We start from the raw sequence: 15,652 nt of genomic DNA, 5'->3' as shown, positions 1-15,652 counted from the left end.
CACCTTTATTGCTAGAGTCTCCAAATTTTTAATGTATGCTTACGTGCAATTTATACAATTTCGGTTTTTGTTAAAATTAACCCCCACCTCTAAATTCACCCCCTCACCATCACTTTTGTAAAAAGCGTATTTCAAATACTAGAGACTTGTGCTTTGGCAACATGCATATTCATGTTATAATCTTAATCTGAAAGTTTCATGAAGATCGTACGTCCATAAAAAAATTATTAAACAATTAAGTTCTCATAGTAAGCGCACACTGCAGCCCATGCGTGTTTATGCGTGGGTGCTTGTTGAGGTAAGTGCAACTGCGGATATAAGTTTAAGCGAGCTGAATAGTCAAATACTTGTTTTAAGCTGACTCAAATAAGCTCGGCTTAATGACTAAATCAATTACAACTTATTTTCTATAGTGAGTGCATTTTTGAGATTCTCAAGCGAATGAGACAATCGAGAAGCTATTGCCAGGCAATCTCATTATGAATGCAATTATACAAGTTTGTGTTTCATGTTTTCCCTTATCGTCGGATACAACTGAGAACAGCAACAACAACAATAATAACAATTAGAGACTGGGCAGCCTTGTGCATGGGCGCTGAGTCTCTTCGCAATTAGTCTTTGATTTTTTTGGGTAGAATAAACGTGTTTTAACATGATTTCAATTCATCTGAAGCCAGTTTTACGCATCGCAGCCTTGTGCCCATGTTGTTGTTGTTGTTGTGGATGCATTTCTCGTTGGCACTGTGCGCAGCCAACACGATTCATCTGAAACACAAAACTCCTCCAATTGTAGCCGAATCGATGAGAACGGAGAGCGGCAGTGCGGGGGACGATTTACATCTGGCAGAGGGATTCTTATTGCAAAAGAATGAGACCAGCCGATCCGCTTTGCATAGAAGTACACAGGTGCAGCAAATAAAGAAGAAGCTCACAAGCAACAATCTCCCTACGGATCAACAGCTCCTTCACATGGAGACAGCACCTTCAACCGTCAAGCCCGCAGAGATCATAGAGGAAACGTCTAAAATTGATCCACTAACCGTTGAGATCTGACCACGCATTACACTGGATACGCTCCCCATCTGCGGAAGTGGCCTTAAGCTTTTTGGAAATCATTGTCGCAAGGAGGCCTAGAGTGGTTCATAATAAACGCGCATGCAATAAGCTTGAGTTTTTATGGGGGCATTGAGTACAAAAACAGCGAGTACTTTGAAGCTTTTGCAGCTTATGCTAATGCTGCCTCCGAAAGCTTTTCATTTTTCCATTTTCCAGATTGGCATCTTGAGGTTAAGCAGCTTTATTTTTACTTCAATGATCAGTGCATTAGGAATAACGTACAAAGTATGAATTAATCAATTTATTATTGATAATATTTTTATAGTTCCATGATAAATGCAATACATATTGTTAACCTTGGATACCTTAAGGAGGCTTAGGAGACTGCAGCTAATTGAATTCGTATAAATTGAATTTGCGTACTACCGATTAATTATTTCCGGTTAACAGACCTAAGAACTGTTCAACAGATGTAAATAATGATCGACTAGCTGTTACTCTGGACCTCTATAACTTGAATTTTTTTAATATTTTCAAATAAGCCCAACAAGAATCCAAAAAATTACTAAAGAAAAGAACGCGAAATCATATGAGACGGACATTAATCTCTACATGTTTTATTTTTACTGTATTTTAATAAAACTGGACTGTACCAGAGTCTCGACTAAATCGAAAAAAAATTCGTCTGGATAATTTGAATTTCTGTGTAAGAAACTAACGGAAAACTAAGCGCAGCTAATATCCCAAAAATCAATTGATGAGACAATTTCTTAAAATCTCTAAAAGCAATCTCTTAAAAGCAACTAGAATCGGAAAGTTCTCTCGGTATAAATAAGATAAATATGTATATGCACATATGAGAGCGAGCAGCCGATCTCGGCATATCAGTTCCGTTGAAATCTGATTTAGAAACAATATTTGAAAACCTTTCGATGAGCTGATTTAAGTCGCACTTTAGCAAACGACGCCAACAGAAGCTCGTGAGCAGCGAAGTCGTGAATATGGAAGCTAAGGACGGCCTCTTATCGCTGGGCTGGCTGCTGATAGCCCTGCTAAATGCGCAGCTATTGCAGGCCTATGCAGCAAATGATGAAGCATTCAATCTCAGCTATCACAACACTGCCGAACCAAAATCTGATCAACTTAATACAGTGGATGACAATATTGCTTCAATTTTCAAAACAGACTTCACATTTCGCAACCAGAATGAAGGCAATGAAGCTCAAGGATCTAAAGACCCCAAGGGCAAAGCCGTAATTATTCAACCGGAATCGATTGAGGAACGCAACCTACTTGACACGAATCCCATATGCCCCGAAGGAACCGAACTATGGGGCGGACACTGTCGCCAGAAGGCTTGAAGCATAGCCTAGTTAGCCAAACAAACTAAGACTTTTTTCTGATTGGATATAAATATATAAATTGGCTATAGTTAATGTATTTGATATCAGATATAATTTGAATAAATGATCATTCAAAGAATCAAATTTACCAAAATATAATTTCTATCATAATAAAACAATATCTCCAGATTCGATTTGTATTAATTTCTGTAATTAACTGATATTAAGAAATACTAGAAACTAAAGCGTGATGAAATTTTTTCACTCAGTTAAATCAACTCTGACTGTAAAGTTTTCTTTTAATCGAATTTTATTATTTGTTAATATTGATTATTACAAATTTTTTTATTTAAATCTCCAATTATAATTATAATTTATTACTTTATGTTTGATTCAGTAAATGTGTATATGGGCACCGTTTGTTTACTCATCGCGAAGAGTTAGTAAAAAGCGAAAATTATTACCCCAATATACAAAAATAGGAATATATCTAAGAATTAAAAGCACTCGAATTTTTTGTCTAGGCTACAAACGGGCTTTTTCCATCTACATATACATACATTTATGTATATATTTATGATTCATCATCATCAAAACCAAATGGAGAAAAAATGATCAAAATAATAATGTCAATAAGAAGTAGAAGTAGGCTAGGCTAAATGATTTTGAGTTATAGTGGAGTCTGGGCATATACGAACAGGCGGCACTGTAGAGTTTTCTCAGCTCGGCTTTTAACAACTCGAGCAGTTGGAAAGGAGCTTTTACTTTCTAGTTTGGAACTGTAAAGCGTACTAGCTTCTAAAATGTACTTTGCTGTTGCTTTTTTTTTGTTTGTTTGTATATTGAGTTCTTATCGCTAGTACCTGTACTACGAAAATCTGCTCGGACGCTCTTTGATCCACTCCATGCGCGTCGCGATTCAGTCTCTCAAGTTCAGTGAAAGCAGCCAAACGCGACAGCAGTTGAAAGCCGTACACATGCTGATCTTGGGCATTGTTTCTTGGAATATCTTTATCGACCAGACGCGCGTGGTCGACGATCGCCTCGTGTTCCCCAATGACGACTTCTTCGACTACAACCCCACCGTGGGTGATAACAGGACTGCAGCATACAATATTGCTATAGCTGACAATAGTTGATGACTATAGTTGATGACGGCACCACTGTGGACGTGCTGCATCCGGTGGGCAGCAATGTAACTACAACGGAGCTGCCCACGGTGGACCACCGCTTAGTGTTGGGCAGCGTGGCCAAGTGCCCGCCGGGTCAAAAACTGCATGCGGGTCAATGTCGCTTTGGGGCTGAGCTAACTCTTTAAATAAAAACATATTTAGTCGTACAATTATTACGTTTGTGTGACAAATTAATTGCCTTGCATATGTTATCTGCTCATTGAGTTAGGGAATTGCAAAGTAAGAGGCACAGCGGCTCTTGATTGAACTCACTCGTGAAATAGTCTCCCAAACGAAAAGTAAATAAATTTGTATTTAACTCTCTTCCTCGCATCTAGTGAAATAATATAAAAAATTTTGTAAATTCAGTTATTAAAATTTTTTTATGTGTTAATGTTAAAATAAGAGCTAACCAAAATTACTATAATATATAGGAGCCATAAATTGTTTACTCCCTCTAGCTTGTGTACCACAAGTACGAGTATAGAAAATATTCGTTTCCTGCAATGTCCGTCTTGCTGTCCGTCTGTCTGTATAAACGCAGTTTATTTCTGCGCTATTGAAGCTAGAGACTTGAAATATGATATATAATCTTGGGCTGACCACCCAAGACCAAAAAGCTATGGCGGACATATGTCCGCCCACAGGAAGCGTGGCAAACCGCAAAAGTTTATATCTCCTGCAATTTACGAGCTAGAAGCCTCAAATTTGCAAGAGGCAAGGATACTCCCATGGAGTTAATAAAATACTAATAATAATTCTCTGTATCAAAACTGCAAATACTCAATCTTTTATTTTATTTTTTTATTTTTTTTATTTTGAGATACACATCAATTCATCCTAACTGATGTAGCTAATATAGAAGGTGTGTTCGACCAATGACATCTCTGTACTTGACCTATGATAAGATTGTAAGGGCTTTCAATAAAATCAAAAATGAAATACAATTCACAACAAAATAATATTCAAACCCTTTTATTATCGGAAAACTTTTGGGAATGAGTCCGTGCTGACCTAACCGCTGCCAGGGACTTGCCACGGATGAGGTGGTCGTGAAGCGACTGCTAAAGCGGCCACAAGAATCAGTGCGAGCTTCATGTTTGAGATTTAGTCTTCTTCAACTATGTAGAATATCAAATTAGGTTGAGCTTATACTCGTATAGCGATATTCTTGAGTGTGTCTGACTGCATTCGAAATGGTTATATAATGAATAGAAATAAATGCTTTTATTTAATTATCTGCTTATATAATCTCAGGCAGATGGCAATTTGGTCTTCCAATGGCGTTTTATGTAAGAACAATTTAAATATTTATTTTAATACTGTTGGGCTCAGCAATCATCGCTTCATTGTAATTAAGAGCGGCAGTTCATAGAGTATGTTATCATGTAAGAGAATTTGTAACGGAGATCACGCTCTCCCTTTTGCGTTGTCTCTTTCACCCACGCACCGGCTCAGCTTAATCCGCCGGCTCGCGTACATTGTAGTTAGTATGCAATTAACTCTTGTTTAGAGCAGATGCAGTGTTAGATTGACTATTACAAACATAGTAGCGGACAGCACGACAGCCTAGTCGCTTGCTCGCGTCTATCACATAAACTCTGTAAACTCAAATAATCGCTAATAAACTAATCACTAAGTAAATTCAATCGTTTAATAATTTAAAGCTATTCGAAAAATCTCGATAGCTCAACATTTGGTGACCCCGACGTGATTCTCTTTTCGTTTCTTTACATATTTGCATATATATATTGACAGCATCACATACATACATACACCCGTGAACATAAGCAGTGTATATAGCGATTAGTTGCGTGCCGTTACTTTGCCAATTCGCCAGACACTCTTTCGTTCGGTCTGCAATACACTGGCGCCCGTAAAAGTAGTACACATGCGAAAACTTCTGCAAATGACAATCTAATAAAGAATCAACTAATTTCTGAACTATGTCTATGGTTAGTGACTGCGTGTTCTATAGCTTCAATCTATAAGTGATTAAGTTTACATAAGCACAGTGTAATTACATGCTTGCCGTTATTCTTCGTTGACATTGCACTTTTTCGCCACGGCTGCGATACGAGCGCGTCCATAATAATCGTACCGGTGTGCAACAATTCATACGTGTATATTATTTGAGTACCATAATATAATTCTTTGCCAGTTTATTAAAGTTGCAAGTACTCTGCTCGACAAATACGACTTATTCCAAGTTTGTGTCTGCGCTATATATACATTTACTTACTCTTGCAATCGCGCTCGCACCAACGACTTTGAGCTCTATCGTGTTGCTCTTGCTGTACTCGTCATGGCGAATTTAGATGCTAGTGCAGTTGCTCCCGAAGATCGCGTGCGGTTTTATAAGCTCAAGGTACAGTCGGTGTTTGAACGCGTAAAAAAGCTACAATCCAAGGTCGATTCAGATGCTCTTGCCGATCACAGTGACAGCACTCTAAATGTTCTACTGGAGCATATCGACAAGCTAAGCCACTCCTTTAGCAAGGCCCATGAAAGTCTAGAGGAGCTCGACTTTACTGAGATGTCCAGCAATTTGCGCACTGACTTTGATGATTTAATAATGGTCATGCAGTCAACAATAATGTCCGAAGTGCAAAGTCGTACTGCTCAAGTGCATCATAGTTCCACGTTTAGTCGTCCAAGTGACCCTCCTCGCGCATCCGCTCCCAGATTGCAGGCTGCACCTGCGTTGCCGCCATTAAAGTTACCTACGTTCAGCGGTGGATATGCTAATTGGGCTGATTTCTACTCAATGTTTTCTACAATCATTGAAAGTCGGCCAGAAATCAGCAATATGGAAAGACTTCAGCACCTCCGGTCCTGCCTCGATGGCGCAGCGTTGGATACGGTTCGCTCTTTGGAAATTTCTAATGATAATTATACAATTGCCGTAAATTTATTAAAGCAGAGATATGATAACCGACGTTTAATCTTCCAGGCCCACATCGTAAAGATCTTAGGTCTCAAAAGAGTAGAAAACGGATCCATAATCAAGCTGCGTGAGCTATCTGACAGCTTCAATGTCCATATGCGTGCGCTCAGTAGTCTGGGCACAACAGAGCAGATAGCCAGTGCCATGATTGCTCAGATACTGCTACAGAAGCTTGATGAGGCCTCACAAGCTAAATGGGAAGAGAAATTGGACAACTCAGAGACGGCTCTTCAGATACCCAGATATGAAGAAGTCTCCTCATTTCTTGAGCTTCGTTGCCGTACTTTGGAATCGATGAAATTTGCTCTTACAAACTATTCGTCAAGTAAGCCGATGAATTCTTGCAGTAAGGTTGCTACCAGTAGATCAGCATTTCTCGTAACCGGCCACAGTACTCACAGTTGCAATTTTTGTAATGATCTTGAGCACACAATCTACAAATGCCCAAGATTCGCAAACTTGTCTCCTAGTCTTCGCCTGAATGAGGTCCGAAAGGCTGGCTTATGTTTGAATTGTCTCAAGGGAGGTCATCAGTCGCGACAATGTGGCTCGCGCAGTTGTCGGGTCTGTGGAGTCAAGCATCATACGCTTCTTCATCTCGGCCACTCCAGCACATCGCAGGCAGCAATTCCGCCCCATCAACAATCTTCAACATCAAGAGTACAGACCATCCCTCAGCCCTCAGCACCAGCCACTACTCTCTTATCCAAGGATCGGCACAGCGATGTTGTGCTCCTGGCTACCGCAGTGGTTCTGGCAAGGAATCGGTTTGGCGAGCTTGTTCCTTGTCGTGCGCTTTTAGATTCAGGCTCTCAACTACATCTCATTACAGCCAGATTTGCGAATCTCCTGCAACTTAAGAGAACAAAATCGGTGGCATCTGTATGCGGCGTAGGCGACTCCAATGTTGCCATGGATGGCAGCAGCATTTGCCTCACTCTTCAAGCTCATGCATCTGAATATACAACTAGCATAACGGCTATGGTAGCTACAAATATAACTGGCAGGCAGCCCAGTTCTAATGTGAATACGAGCAATTGGAGCATACCGCAAAATATAGTGCTGGCAGATCCAGCTTTCCATAGGCCGCAACGAGTAGATCTGCTTATCGGAGCTAGCCTGTTTTATGATTTGCTCTGTGTGGGACAAATCAAGTTGATGCCTGGACTTCCATTGTTACAGAAGACTCGTCTTGGTTGGGTTGTATCAGGTGGCGAGGCTCGCAACCACAACTCCGTGCTAATAGCTTCAAAGACGCCTTTGGATCCGATTACAGACTCCTGTGCTGATATCAAGTTGGACAGTCTCGTTCGTCGCTTTTGGGAAGTTGAGCGCTGCAGCGATTCCATTGTAAAGTTCAGCAAGGAAGACTCAGACTGCGAAGCGCATTTTGCGAGGCATTACAATCGATTGGCTAGTGGCCAATATACAGTACGCCTGCCTGTTAAGCTTAGTTGTGAGCTTCTTGGAGATTCTTATGAGCAAGCGCGACATCGGTTTCTCAATTTGGAGAAGAAATTGAGTCGTTTGCCGCATATAAAGTCTCAATACTCAGCATTTCTGAAAGAGTATCTTGAACTTGGTCACATGTCACGCGTTCCTCTAAATTCATTCCATCTATGCAGATATTTTCTTCCTCATCACTGCGTTCTGAAGGATGATAGCACAACTACCAAGCTTCGCGTCGTCTTTGATGGATCTGCATCTACAACAACTGGGCATTCGTTGAATGACATTCTAATGTCAGGTCCCGTCATTCAGCCAAAATTAGTCGACATATTATTGCGCTTCCGATCTTATCCAGTTGCACTCACCGGCGATATTTGCAAAATGTATCGTTGCGTGAAAGTACCTGAGCCGGACAGCTATCTACAATGCATTTTATGGAGGAATTCGCCAGATGATGAGTTGGAAGTTTTCAGGCTTGATACGGTAACATATGGAACAAAACCAGCGTCATTTTTGTCTGTGCGCGCCATGCATCAGCTTGCCGTAGATGAAAGGAACGCATTCCCAGTCGGGTCCGACGTACTGCTTCGCGATTTCTATGTTGATGATTTGATTAGTGGAGGAAATTCAGTCGAAGAAGCAAGACTTGTTATGCAAGAGACAGCTGGAATCTTGGCATGTGGGAAGTTTAAATTGAGGAAGTGGTGTTCAAGCCATCCCATGGTACTGGACGGCGTAACAGACTGCGACAAGGAATCGCTCATTAGGTTCAATGATGGCAGCGACATTACAAAGACACTTGGCCTTGCATGGGATCCGGCATCTGATCAACTTCTTTTCTCATATCTAGCTCTGAATTCAGCCTCTAAGCCCTCCAGGCGCTCTGTTCTCTCGTCTATTGCTAGGTTTTATGATCCCCTCGGCCTGGTCGGCCCAGTAATAACGAAAGCTAAAATCTTCTTGCAACAACTCTGGAGGCATAAACTTGATTGGGATGAGAGTCTCCCGTCTGCATGTCACACTGCATGGCTAGACATTTGCAGCAACTTTGGCAATGGTCTTAGTAGTGCATTTCCCAGGCTATCATTAATACCAGGATCGAAGGTTGAGGTCCATGGATTCTGCGATGCCAGCATCGAGGCATACGGAGCTTGCATTTATATTGTATCCAGAGGTCAGCATACCATCAGCAGGTTGCTTTGCTCTAAGTCTCGAGTTGCGCCTCTAAAAACGCTCACGGTTCCCAAGCTGGAACTATGCGGGGCAGAGTTGCTTGCGCGTCTAATGAATGAAGTGGCTCGCTTAGGCATTTTCGCAGGCGAGTTTCATTGTTGGTCTGACTCTACTGTTGCGCTTTCTTGGATCAATGACGAGCCCGGACGATTTAACGTTTTTGTTTCAAATCGCATCGCCACGATACAAGATCTCACATCAGCAATGGAATGGCACTATATACCTACAACACTGAATCCCGCGGATATATTATCTCGGGGTGCATTGCCCTCGGATTTAAATGCATCATTACATTGGTTCAACGGTCCAGGTTTCCTCTGTAAGCCCAGATCTCAGTGGCCAGTATCAGCACTTCCAGAAAGAGCTTCAATTGAGCGTCGAAGAACTGTGCTTCTTGTAAAGGACGCAGTCCATGATGTCTCTATGGACTGCAAGTTTGTGAATTCTTTCGGCCGCTTGCAGCGTACGTTTGCATACGTATCAAAGTTTATTAAAAAAGTCATGGTCCAGGAATAACCCTAGCAGACATCCGGAACGGCACTCATATACTGTTAAGAATGATTCAACGAACACATCTCTCAGACGACATAAATGCTCTTCGAAATAAAGGAATGGTTCCGTCATCCAGCAGTCTAGCCTCGCTGTCACCGTTCCTTGATGAGATTGGGCTGCTACGTGTCGATGGTCGTCTCAAAAACTCAACTTTAAATTTCGATAGTCGCCATCCAATTATTTTGCCCAAAGTTACTCCAGTAACTAGAGCCATCATAATGCATTTCCATCAGCGAAACTTGCACGCTGGTCCCCGAGCAGTGCTAGCGTTGGTTCGTTCCCAATATTGGCCAATTGGAGGTAGAAAAACTGTAGCCAGTGTAATTCAGAGATGCGTAATTTGCTTTCGTGCAAGGCCTCGACTCGTTGAACACATAATGGCAGATCTACCCAAGGATCGAGTCGACGGCTATCGGGTCTTTGGAGTGACTGGAGTCGACTTTTGCGGACCCTTCTTTTACAAGCCTGAGTCACGAAACAAGGCGCCTGTGAAATGCTACGTTTGTGTGTTTATTTGTTTTGCTACGAAGGCTATTTGGTTGGAGTTAGTCAAGGATTTAACTACCGCGGCATTTTTGCATGCACTTCAACGTTTCATATGCACCAGAGGAAAGCCAAGTCAAATCTGGTCGGATAACGCCACAAACTTTCTTGGTGCCCGCAATCAGCTTCAGGAGTTGAAGCGTCTATTTCTGTCAGACACCCACCAGAAGGCTGTGAAGGATTTCTGTTTGGCAGACTCAATCGAATGGCATTTCATCCCTCCACGATCACCTCACTTTGGTGGCTTGTGGGAGGCTGCAGTGAAGACAGCGAAGCATCATTTTTACCGATGTGTTGGGTCCTCCGTCCTAACTTACGATGAGCTTCGCACACTGGTTTGCAACATCGCTGCTGTCGTTAATTCACGCCCTTTAGTTTCGATTTCAGAGCACCCATCAGACATAGACGTGTTGACTCCTGCGCATTTCCTCAACGGTGGCCCTCCTTCGTCTTTCAGTGAGCCAAACCTAACCGGGCTCAATTTTAATCGTTTGGATGCTTGGCAGCGCGTAAGCTATCTCCAGCAGGTGTTCTGGACTCGTTGGCGGGACGAATATCTCAACTTGTTACAACAGCGAGCGAAATGGAGAACCTCTAAACCTGGCTTGGCTGTTGGCAACATAGTTCTTGTGAAGGATGAGAATCTACCTTCACTTAAGTGGCCACTAGCCAGAATAATCGAACTTATCCCTGGAAGTGATGGCGTTGCACGGGTAGCCCTACTAAAAACAGAAGCTGGCGAGATAAGAAGAGCTACAAATAAGCTGTGCTTGCTGCCCCTTAGGATTCTGTTGAAGACTAAGTCTTCAACGGGGGGAGGATGTTGGGCTCAGCAATCATCGCTTCATTGTAATTAAGAGCGGCAGTTCATAGAGTATGTTATCATGTAAGAGAATTTGTAACGGAGATCACGCTCTCCCTTTTGCGTTGTCTCTTTCACCCACGCACCGGCTCAGCTTAATCCGCCGGCTCGCGTACATTGTAGTTAGTATGCAATTAACTCTTGTTTAGAGCAGATGCAGTGTTAGATTGACTATTACAAACATAGTAGCGGACAGCACGACAGCCTAGTCGCTTGCTCGCGTCTATCACATAAACTCTGTAAACTCAAATAATCGCTAATAAACTAATCACTAAGTAAATTCAATCGTTTAATAATTTAAAGCTATTCGAAAAATCTCGATAGCTCAACAAATACCATTACAAATTCAATCAGCTACAGTCATCTAAAAACAGTTCCATTTTTGCTCCATGAAACTCTTTCTACTTCTCTGTACTTTAATAGCTATCCTGCTCTATCCGGAGTCCTTAGAAGAAAAGTAACTAAAATGAAAAAAAAGAAAGATATATATATATATGTAAGAACAATATCAAATTTTATATAGTTGAGAGTGATCGACTACGAGATCTCCTGAGGCCTTCGAGAAATTAATACTTTTCCGCTTACTCAAGGAACAACACTTGCATGAATATCTTCATGCAATTTTGAGATCATGATCATTTTGCAGGCACGTTAACTTCAGCTCGTTTTAAGAACTGGTAATAAATGAAGTGTCTACGCCTAGTAGGGGCGTGGCCAATCGGGAAAAACTGCATTTTCTACAGTATCAGAGCTAAACTTAGCTGCTAAATTGGATGCGAATGAGTATTCTCTAGGTGGTAACACCCCACTGCAACATTCTATTTTTTTTTTTTATACCCTGAACCCATTTTCAATGGGAAATCAGGGTATAATGGTTTTGTTGAAATGTATGTAACAGGGAGAAGGAGGCGTGGCAGACCCCACAAAGTATATATATTCTTGATCAGGGTGACGAGCTGAGTTGATTTGGCCCTGTCCGTCTGTCTGTCCGTCTGTCCGTATGTATGAACGCGTCGATTTCAGAAGATATAAGAGCTAGAGACTTCAAATTTTTTTTTAAATGTCCGTAATTACAGCGCGCATATCAAGTTTATCATTAAAAATCGATAACTCATCTCGATCTTTTTTTATCGATAAAACCCCTTATCGAAAACCAGTTATAAAATTATATCTTCTACACCTTTATTGCTAGAGTCTCCAAATTTTTAATGTATGCTTACGTGCAATTTATACAATTTCGGTTTTTGTTAAAATTAACCCCCCACCTCTAAATTCATCCCCTCACCATCACTTTTGTAAAAAGCGTATTTCAAATACTAGAGACTTGTGCTTTGGCAATTACATGCATATCCATTTTATAATCCTAATCTGAAAGTTTCATGAAGATCGTACGTCCACAAAAAAAGTTATTAATCAATTAAGTTCTCATAGTAAGCGCTCACTGCAGACCATGCGAGTTTATGCTTGTGTGTGTATATGTATGTAAATGTGTGTGTGTGTGTGTATGTGTGTGTATGTATGCCTGTGTGTGCGTGCGTGCGTGTGTGTGTGTGTGTGTGTGTGTGTGTGTGTTTCTTGTGTAAGCTTTCTTACTTGTTTTTATATATGTATGCAGGTCTTTATTCTTCGCAACTCAATAACTAAAGTATGAAAGTATTTTTGTGTTATTGTTATCAGTAAAAAAAACTTTTTAAAATACAGTTTTTGTTTCTTCTTAGAAATTTTATTTTAATAAACATTTTGAAGGTAATTAGTCAACTACTCATCGAAGATTTACAATTCAATTTATTTGCAGGCAGTGTAAGTAATGCTCTCTAATAAAAACAAAAACAAAAATAAACAATAGAAAAACACAGTGTAATATATCATTATTAATCGTGATTCATTATTATATGTATATATTTTGCAATTGCACCCGAGATTTCGTTAGGCATGACACAGCTACAGACAGCTGAGACGCGAGACATTGATTCGCTGGAATAACATTAATATCAAAACTAAAATAAACAATTGATTTATGCTGAGGTAAATTTTAATAAATATACGTACACCTCTAAACGGAACTCATCCAGAGCTTTTCTCTCTATCAAATGCGTCATTCAATTAACCTTTTACCAAGAACAGTGTGTGCACTATGTACTGTGACTATGACTATGACATCACAGTCGGCGATTCCACAATAAATAGAGCTAGTAGCTATAGTGAAGAAGAGCGAATACTCTTAAAACCAGCAGGTAGATGTACGGCTAATATTATATTTAATTTGTTAAACATTTTTTAATTTCTTTAAATATTATTTTTAAGTTCTTAAAAGAGTTGCGCAACATACCTCTTATTATAGTCTGAACCCATTGAAAATAGCAAAGTTTGATGAAGATTACAAGAATAACTATTCAGCAAATTAATTCCTATAGCATTCCATAAATGGGACTGTCAACTCTACGCAAGGTGTAGGGCATCGCCTAGTCAAGCAGTCTCCACTAAAGCACTTTTACCTGCTATATTCAATGTTTTAGTAAGTGCCTTCCCTTCCGCTACTCGCTGACGATCCCATGTCGGGGAATACTTGTGCGCGTGCTGCGTAATTTATAGATAGTACAGTAGTTAGTCCCAGCGGTACGATGGCGATGGCGAGAACAGGGCAATCGCTTGGCTGTTGTCTGTATAAAAGGGGTTACGCACTACGTTCAAGCGTTTAGTTCGAGTCAAGTCGCGCTGGCCTATTGTTGTCGATATTTGCCCAATATGAAGATAATATCCGGTGCATATCTATATCAGCTGCTCACACTGCTGCTGCTGCTGATATATCTGAGTGCAATGACCGCAGCGAGTCCGGTGAGGTCTGCTGGCGTGAACAAGTGTCCACCGCGCTTCAAAATATACCTCGGGCGCTGCCGACTGCCGGCCTGAACACTCCGAGTACTCGCACCCAAGTCGAGTTCAAGTGCAACGCGTTGCTCTGGCGATAAGTGAAGTGCGACTATCTGTTTGTTGTTCGTAATACTTGCAAAGCACTTCCAGCACGTATCCACCAAATGCTAGTCATAAGCTTTATAAATAAACTATTACCGAAATATTTAAGTGCGGCTGCCTGAGCCAATTATATGCATGTGTTATTTTTGCAATTGGCAACTTTTCACGGCTGGCGCAACGATTCAGCTGGGGCTACAGATTTGATGATTAATGTATTCAGTTTGCAGTTTGCGTAACTTTATTTGATTTTTGTTTACATCACTTTTCCGGTTATCAGATCAGAAACTTGATCGCCTGGTTGCCCTTTTACGCGATTTTGCGGCAGCGCTGTGGTTCCCCCGTCAGCTTAAAGCCCTCCTTACAAATCTCCGGCAGAGTAAATATGCTCTGAAGAACGGGAAACGTCGTCGTATCAGTACTCTGGAACATCGATGTCGATGTCTTTATCGGTGTCGGTGTAGGCAGCCTCATGTTGGACAAGGAGTTCGTGGGCAGACTCTCGCAGCAGAGGAACAGTCCAAGGCAGAGAACGAGAAGCGAACGATCGGCTAGCATATTTAATGTATTTCTTAGCGAGGCTTACTTCTTGGCCTTCACACCAGCTCAGAGTTAATGGAGAAACTAAACGAAGATTAGCCTGTTTGCAATCTCCAAACTGTGGATCGAGCCATAAACTAAGCTTTACTACTAAAACTTGAACAATAGCATTTGTGAACAAGCGAATGGGCAGCAGAGCTTTAGCAACAGTCTAGTAAACTTAATGAGCTTTTGAGTGAGACTGCTAGGCAAGCTTTTGTACGAAACTTTCCATTAACACACTGGAACCCGACGGTGTCTTCTCGCACTGAAACACAATTTAATAAAACGTTAAGCAATTATTATTTGTTTTGAAATAAACTTTTTTTTATATTAAAAACACATTTTCCCTTTTACAATTTAAAATTTAATTTTTGTATAAGAAAAAAAAAGATATATATCTATTTAATACGTATTAAATATATAAAATATTTAATTTTTGTATAAGAAAAAAATATATATATATCTATTTAATACGTATTAAGTATATAAAATATATATATTTTTTTTTTTTTTAATTATGCGATTGTTTATTTTAAAGTGTTCAAGCTTAGCAATTAGCATAACAAAATTAATAGAAATGCATTTGTTATTGAACATATATTTTCTTATATTTCATATTTATTATTTATTTAAATAATTCAAATCTAGTAGATGTTTGATAATACTTTCTTTAACATGCATTTAAAAAAATTTCTTTTAGTTAATTATAATTGTTTATTAATATTATCTTTAATTTTTATTAAAAGTACAATTTATTTAACTTTTTATTTATTTTTATTTTTTTTTTTTTTATTTATTTAAATAACTTTAATAGAAAACTAACCACTGTGCGAAAGACTTGTTTGTCCATATTTTGAAAGCTTTTTTCTTTATTGCTAATTTTCACAGTTTTAGGAAAATCCTCAGATAAACTAAATTAAATGCTGGCTAAATTAACTTTCAC

At 40.1% G+C, this 15,652-nt stretch overlaps 2 protein-coding genes and 1 long non-coding RNA gene across 3 annotated transcripts; 1 reads left to right on the top strand and 2 right to left on the bottom strand.

The window, feature by feature from the left end:
• Positions 1 to 4,329: 4,329 nt before the first annotated feature.
• LOC116804788 lies at positions 4,330 to 4,873 on the bottom strand. Its single transcript, XR_004364800.2, has 2 exons — positions 4,543 to 4,873; positions 4,330 to 4,469 (listed from the first exon to the last, which is right to left on the bottom strand). It is a non-coding gene; the product is annotated as an uncharacterized LOC116804788 (long non-coding RNA).
• Positions 4,874 to 5,876: 1,003 nt separating this feature from the next.
• On the top strand, positions 5,877 to 9,600 carry LOC122757789. The gene is made up of 3 exons (XM_044011233.1): positions 5,877 to 6,434; positions 6,525 to 7,949; positions 9,511 to 9,600. Exons 1-3 carry the CDS (start codon positions 5,877 to 5,879, stop codon positions 9,598 to 9,600), a joined length of 2,073 nt encoding a protein of 690 aa, XP_043867168.1.
• Positions 9,601 to 14,345: 4,745 nt separating this feature from the next.
• Positions 14,346 to 14,974, bottom strand: LOC116804103. Its single transcript, XM_032730048.2, has one exon. It carries the CDS (start codon positions 14,683 to 14,685, stop codon positions 14,437 to 14,439), a length of 249 nt encoding a protein of 82 aa, XP_032585939.1. The 5' UTR covers positions 14,686 to 14,974; the 3' UTR covers positions 14,346 to 14,436.
• Positions 14,975 to 15,652: the final 678 nt, after the last annotated feature.

Source organism: Drosophila mojavensis, unplaced genomic scaffold (assembly GCF_018153725.1).
Source record: "Drosophila mojavensis isolate 15081-1352.22 unplaced genomic scaffold, ASM1815372v1 contig_81, whole genome shotgun sequence".
NCBI lineage: Eukaryota > Metazoa > Arthropoda > Insecta > Diptera > Drosophilidae > Drosophila > Drosophila mojavensis.
This window is presented reverse-complemented; position numbering and strand designations above follow the sequence as displayed.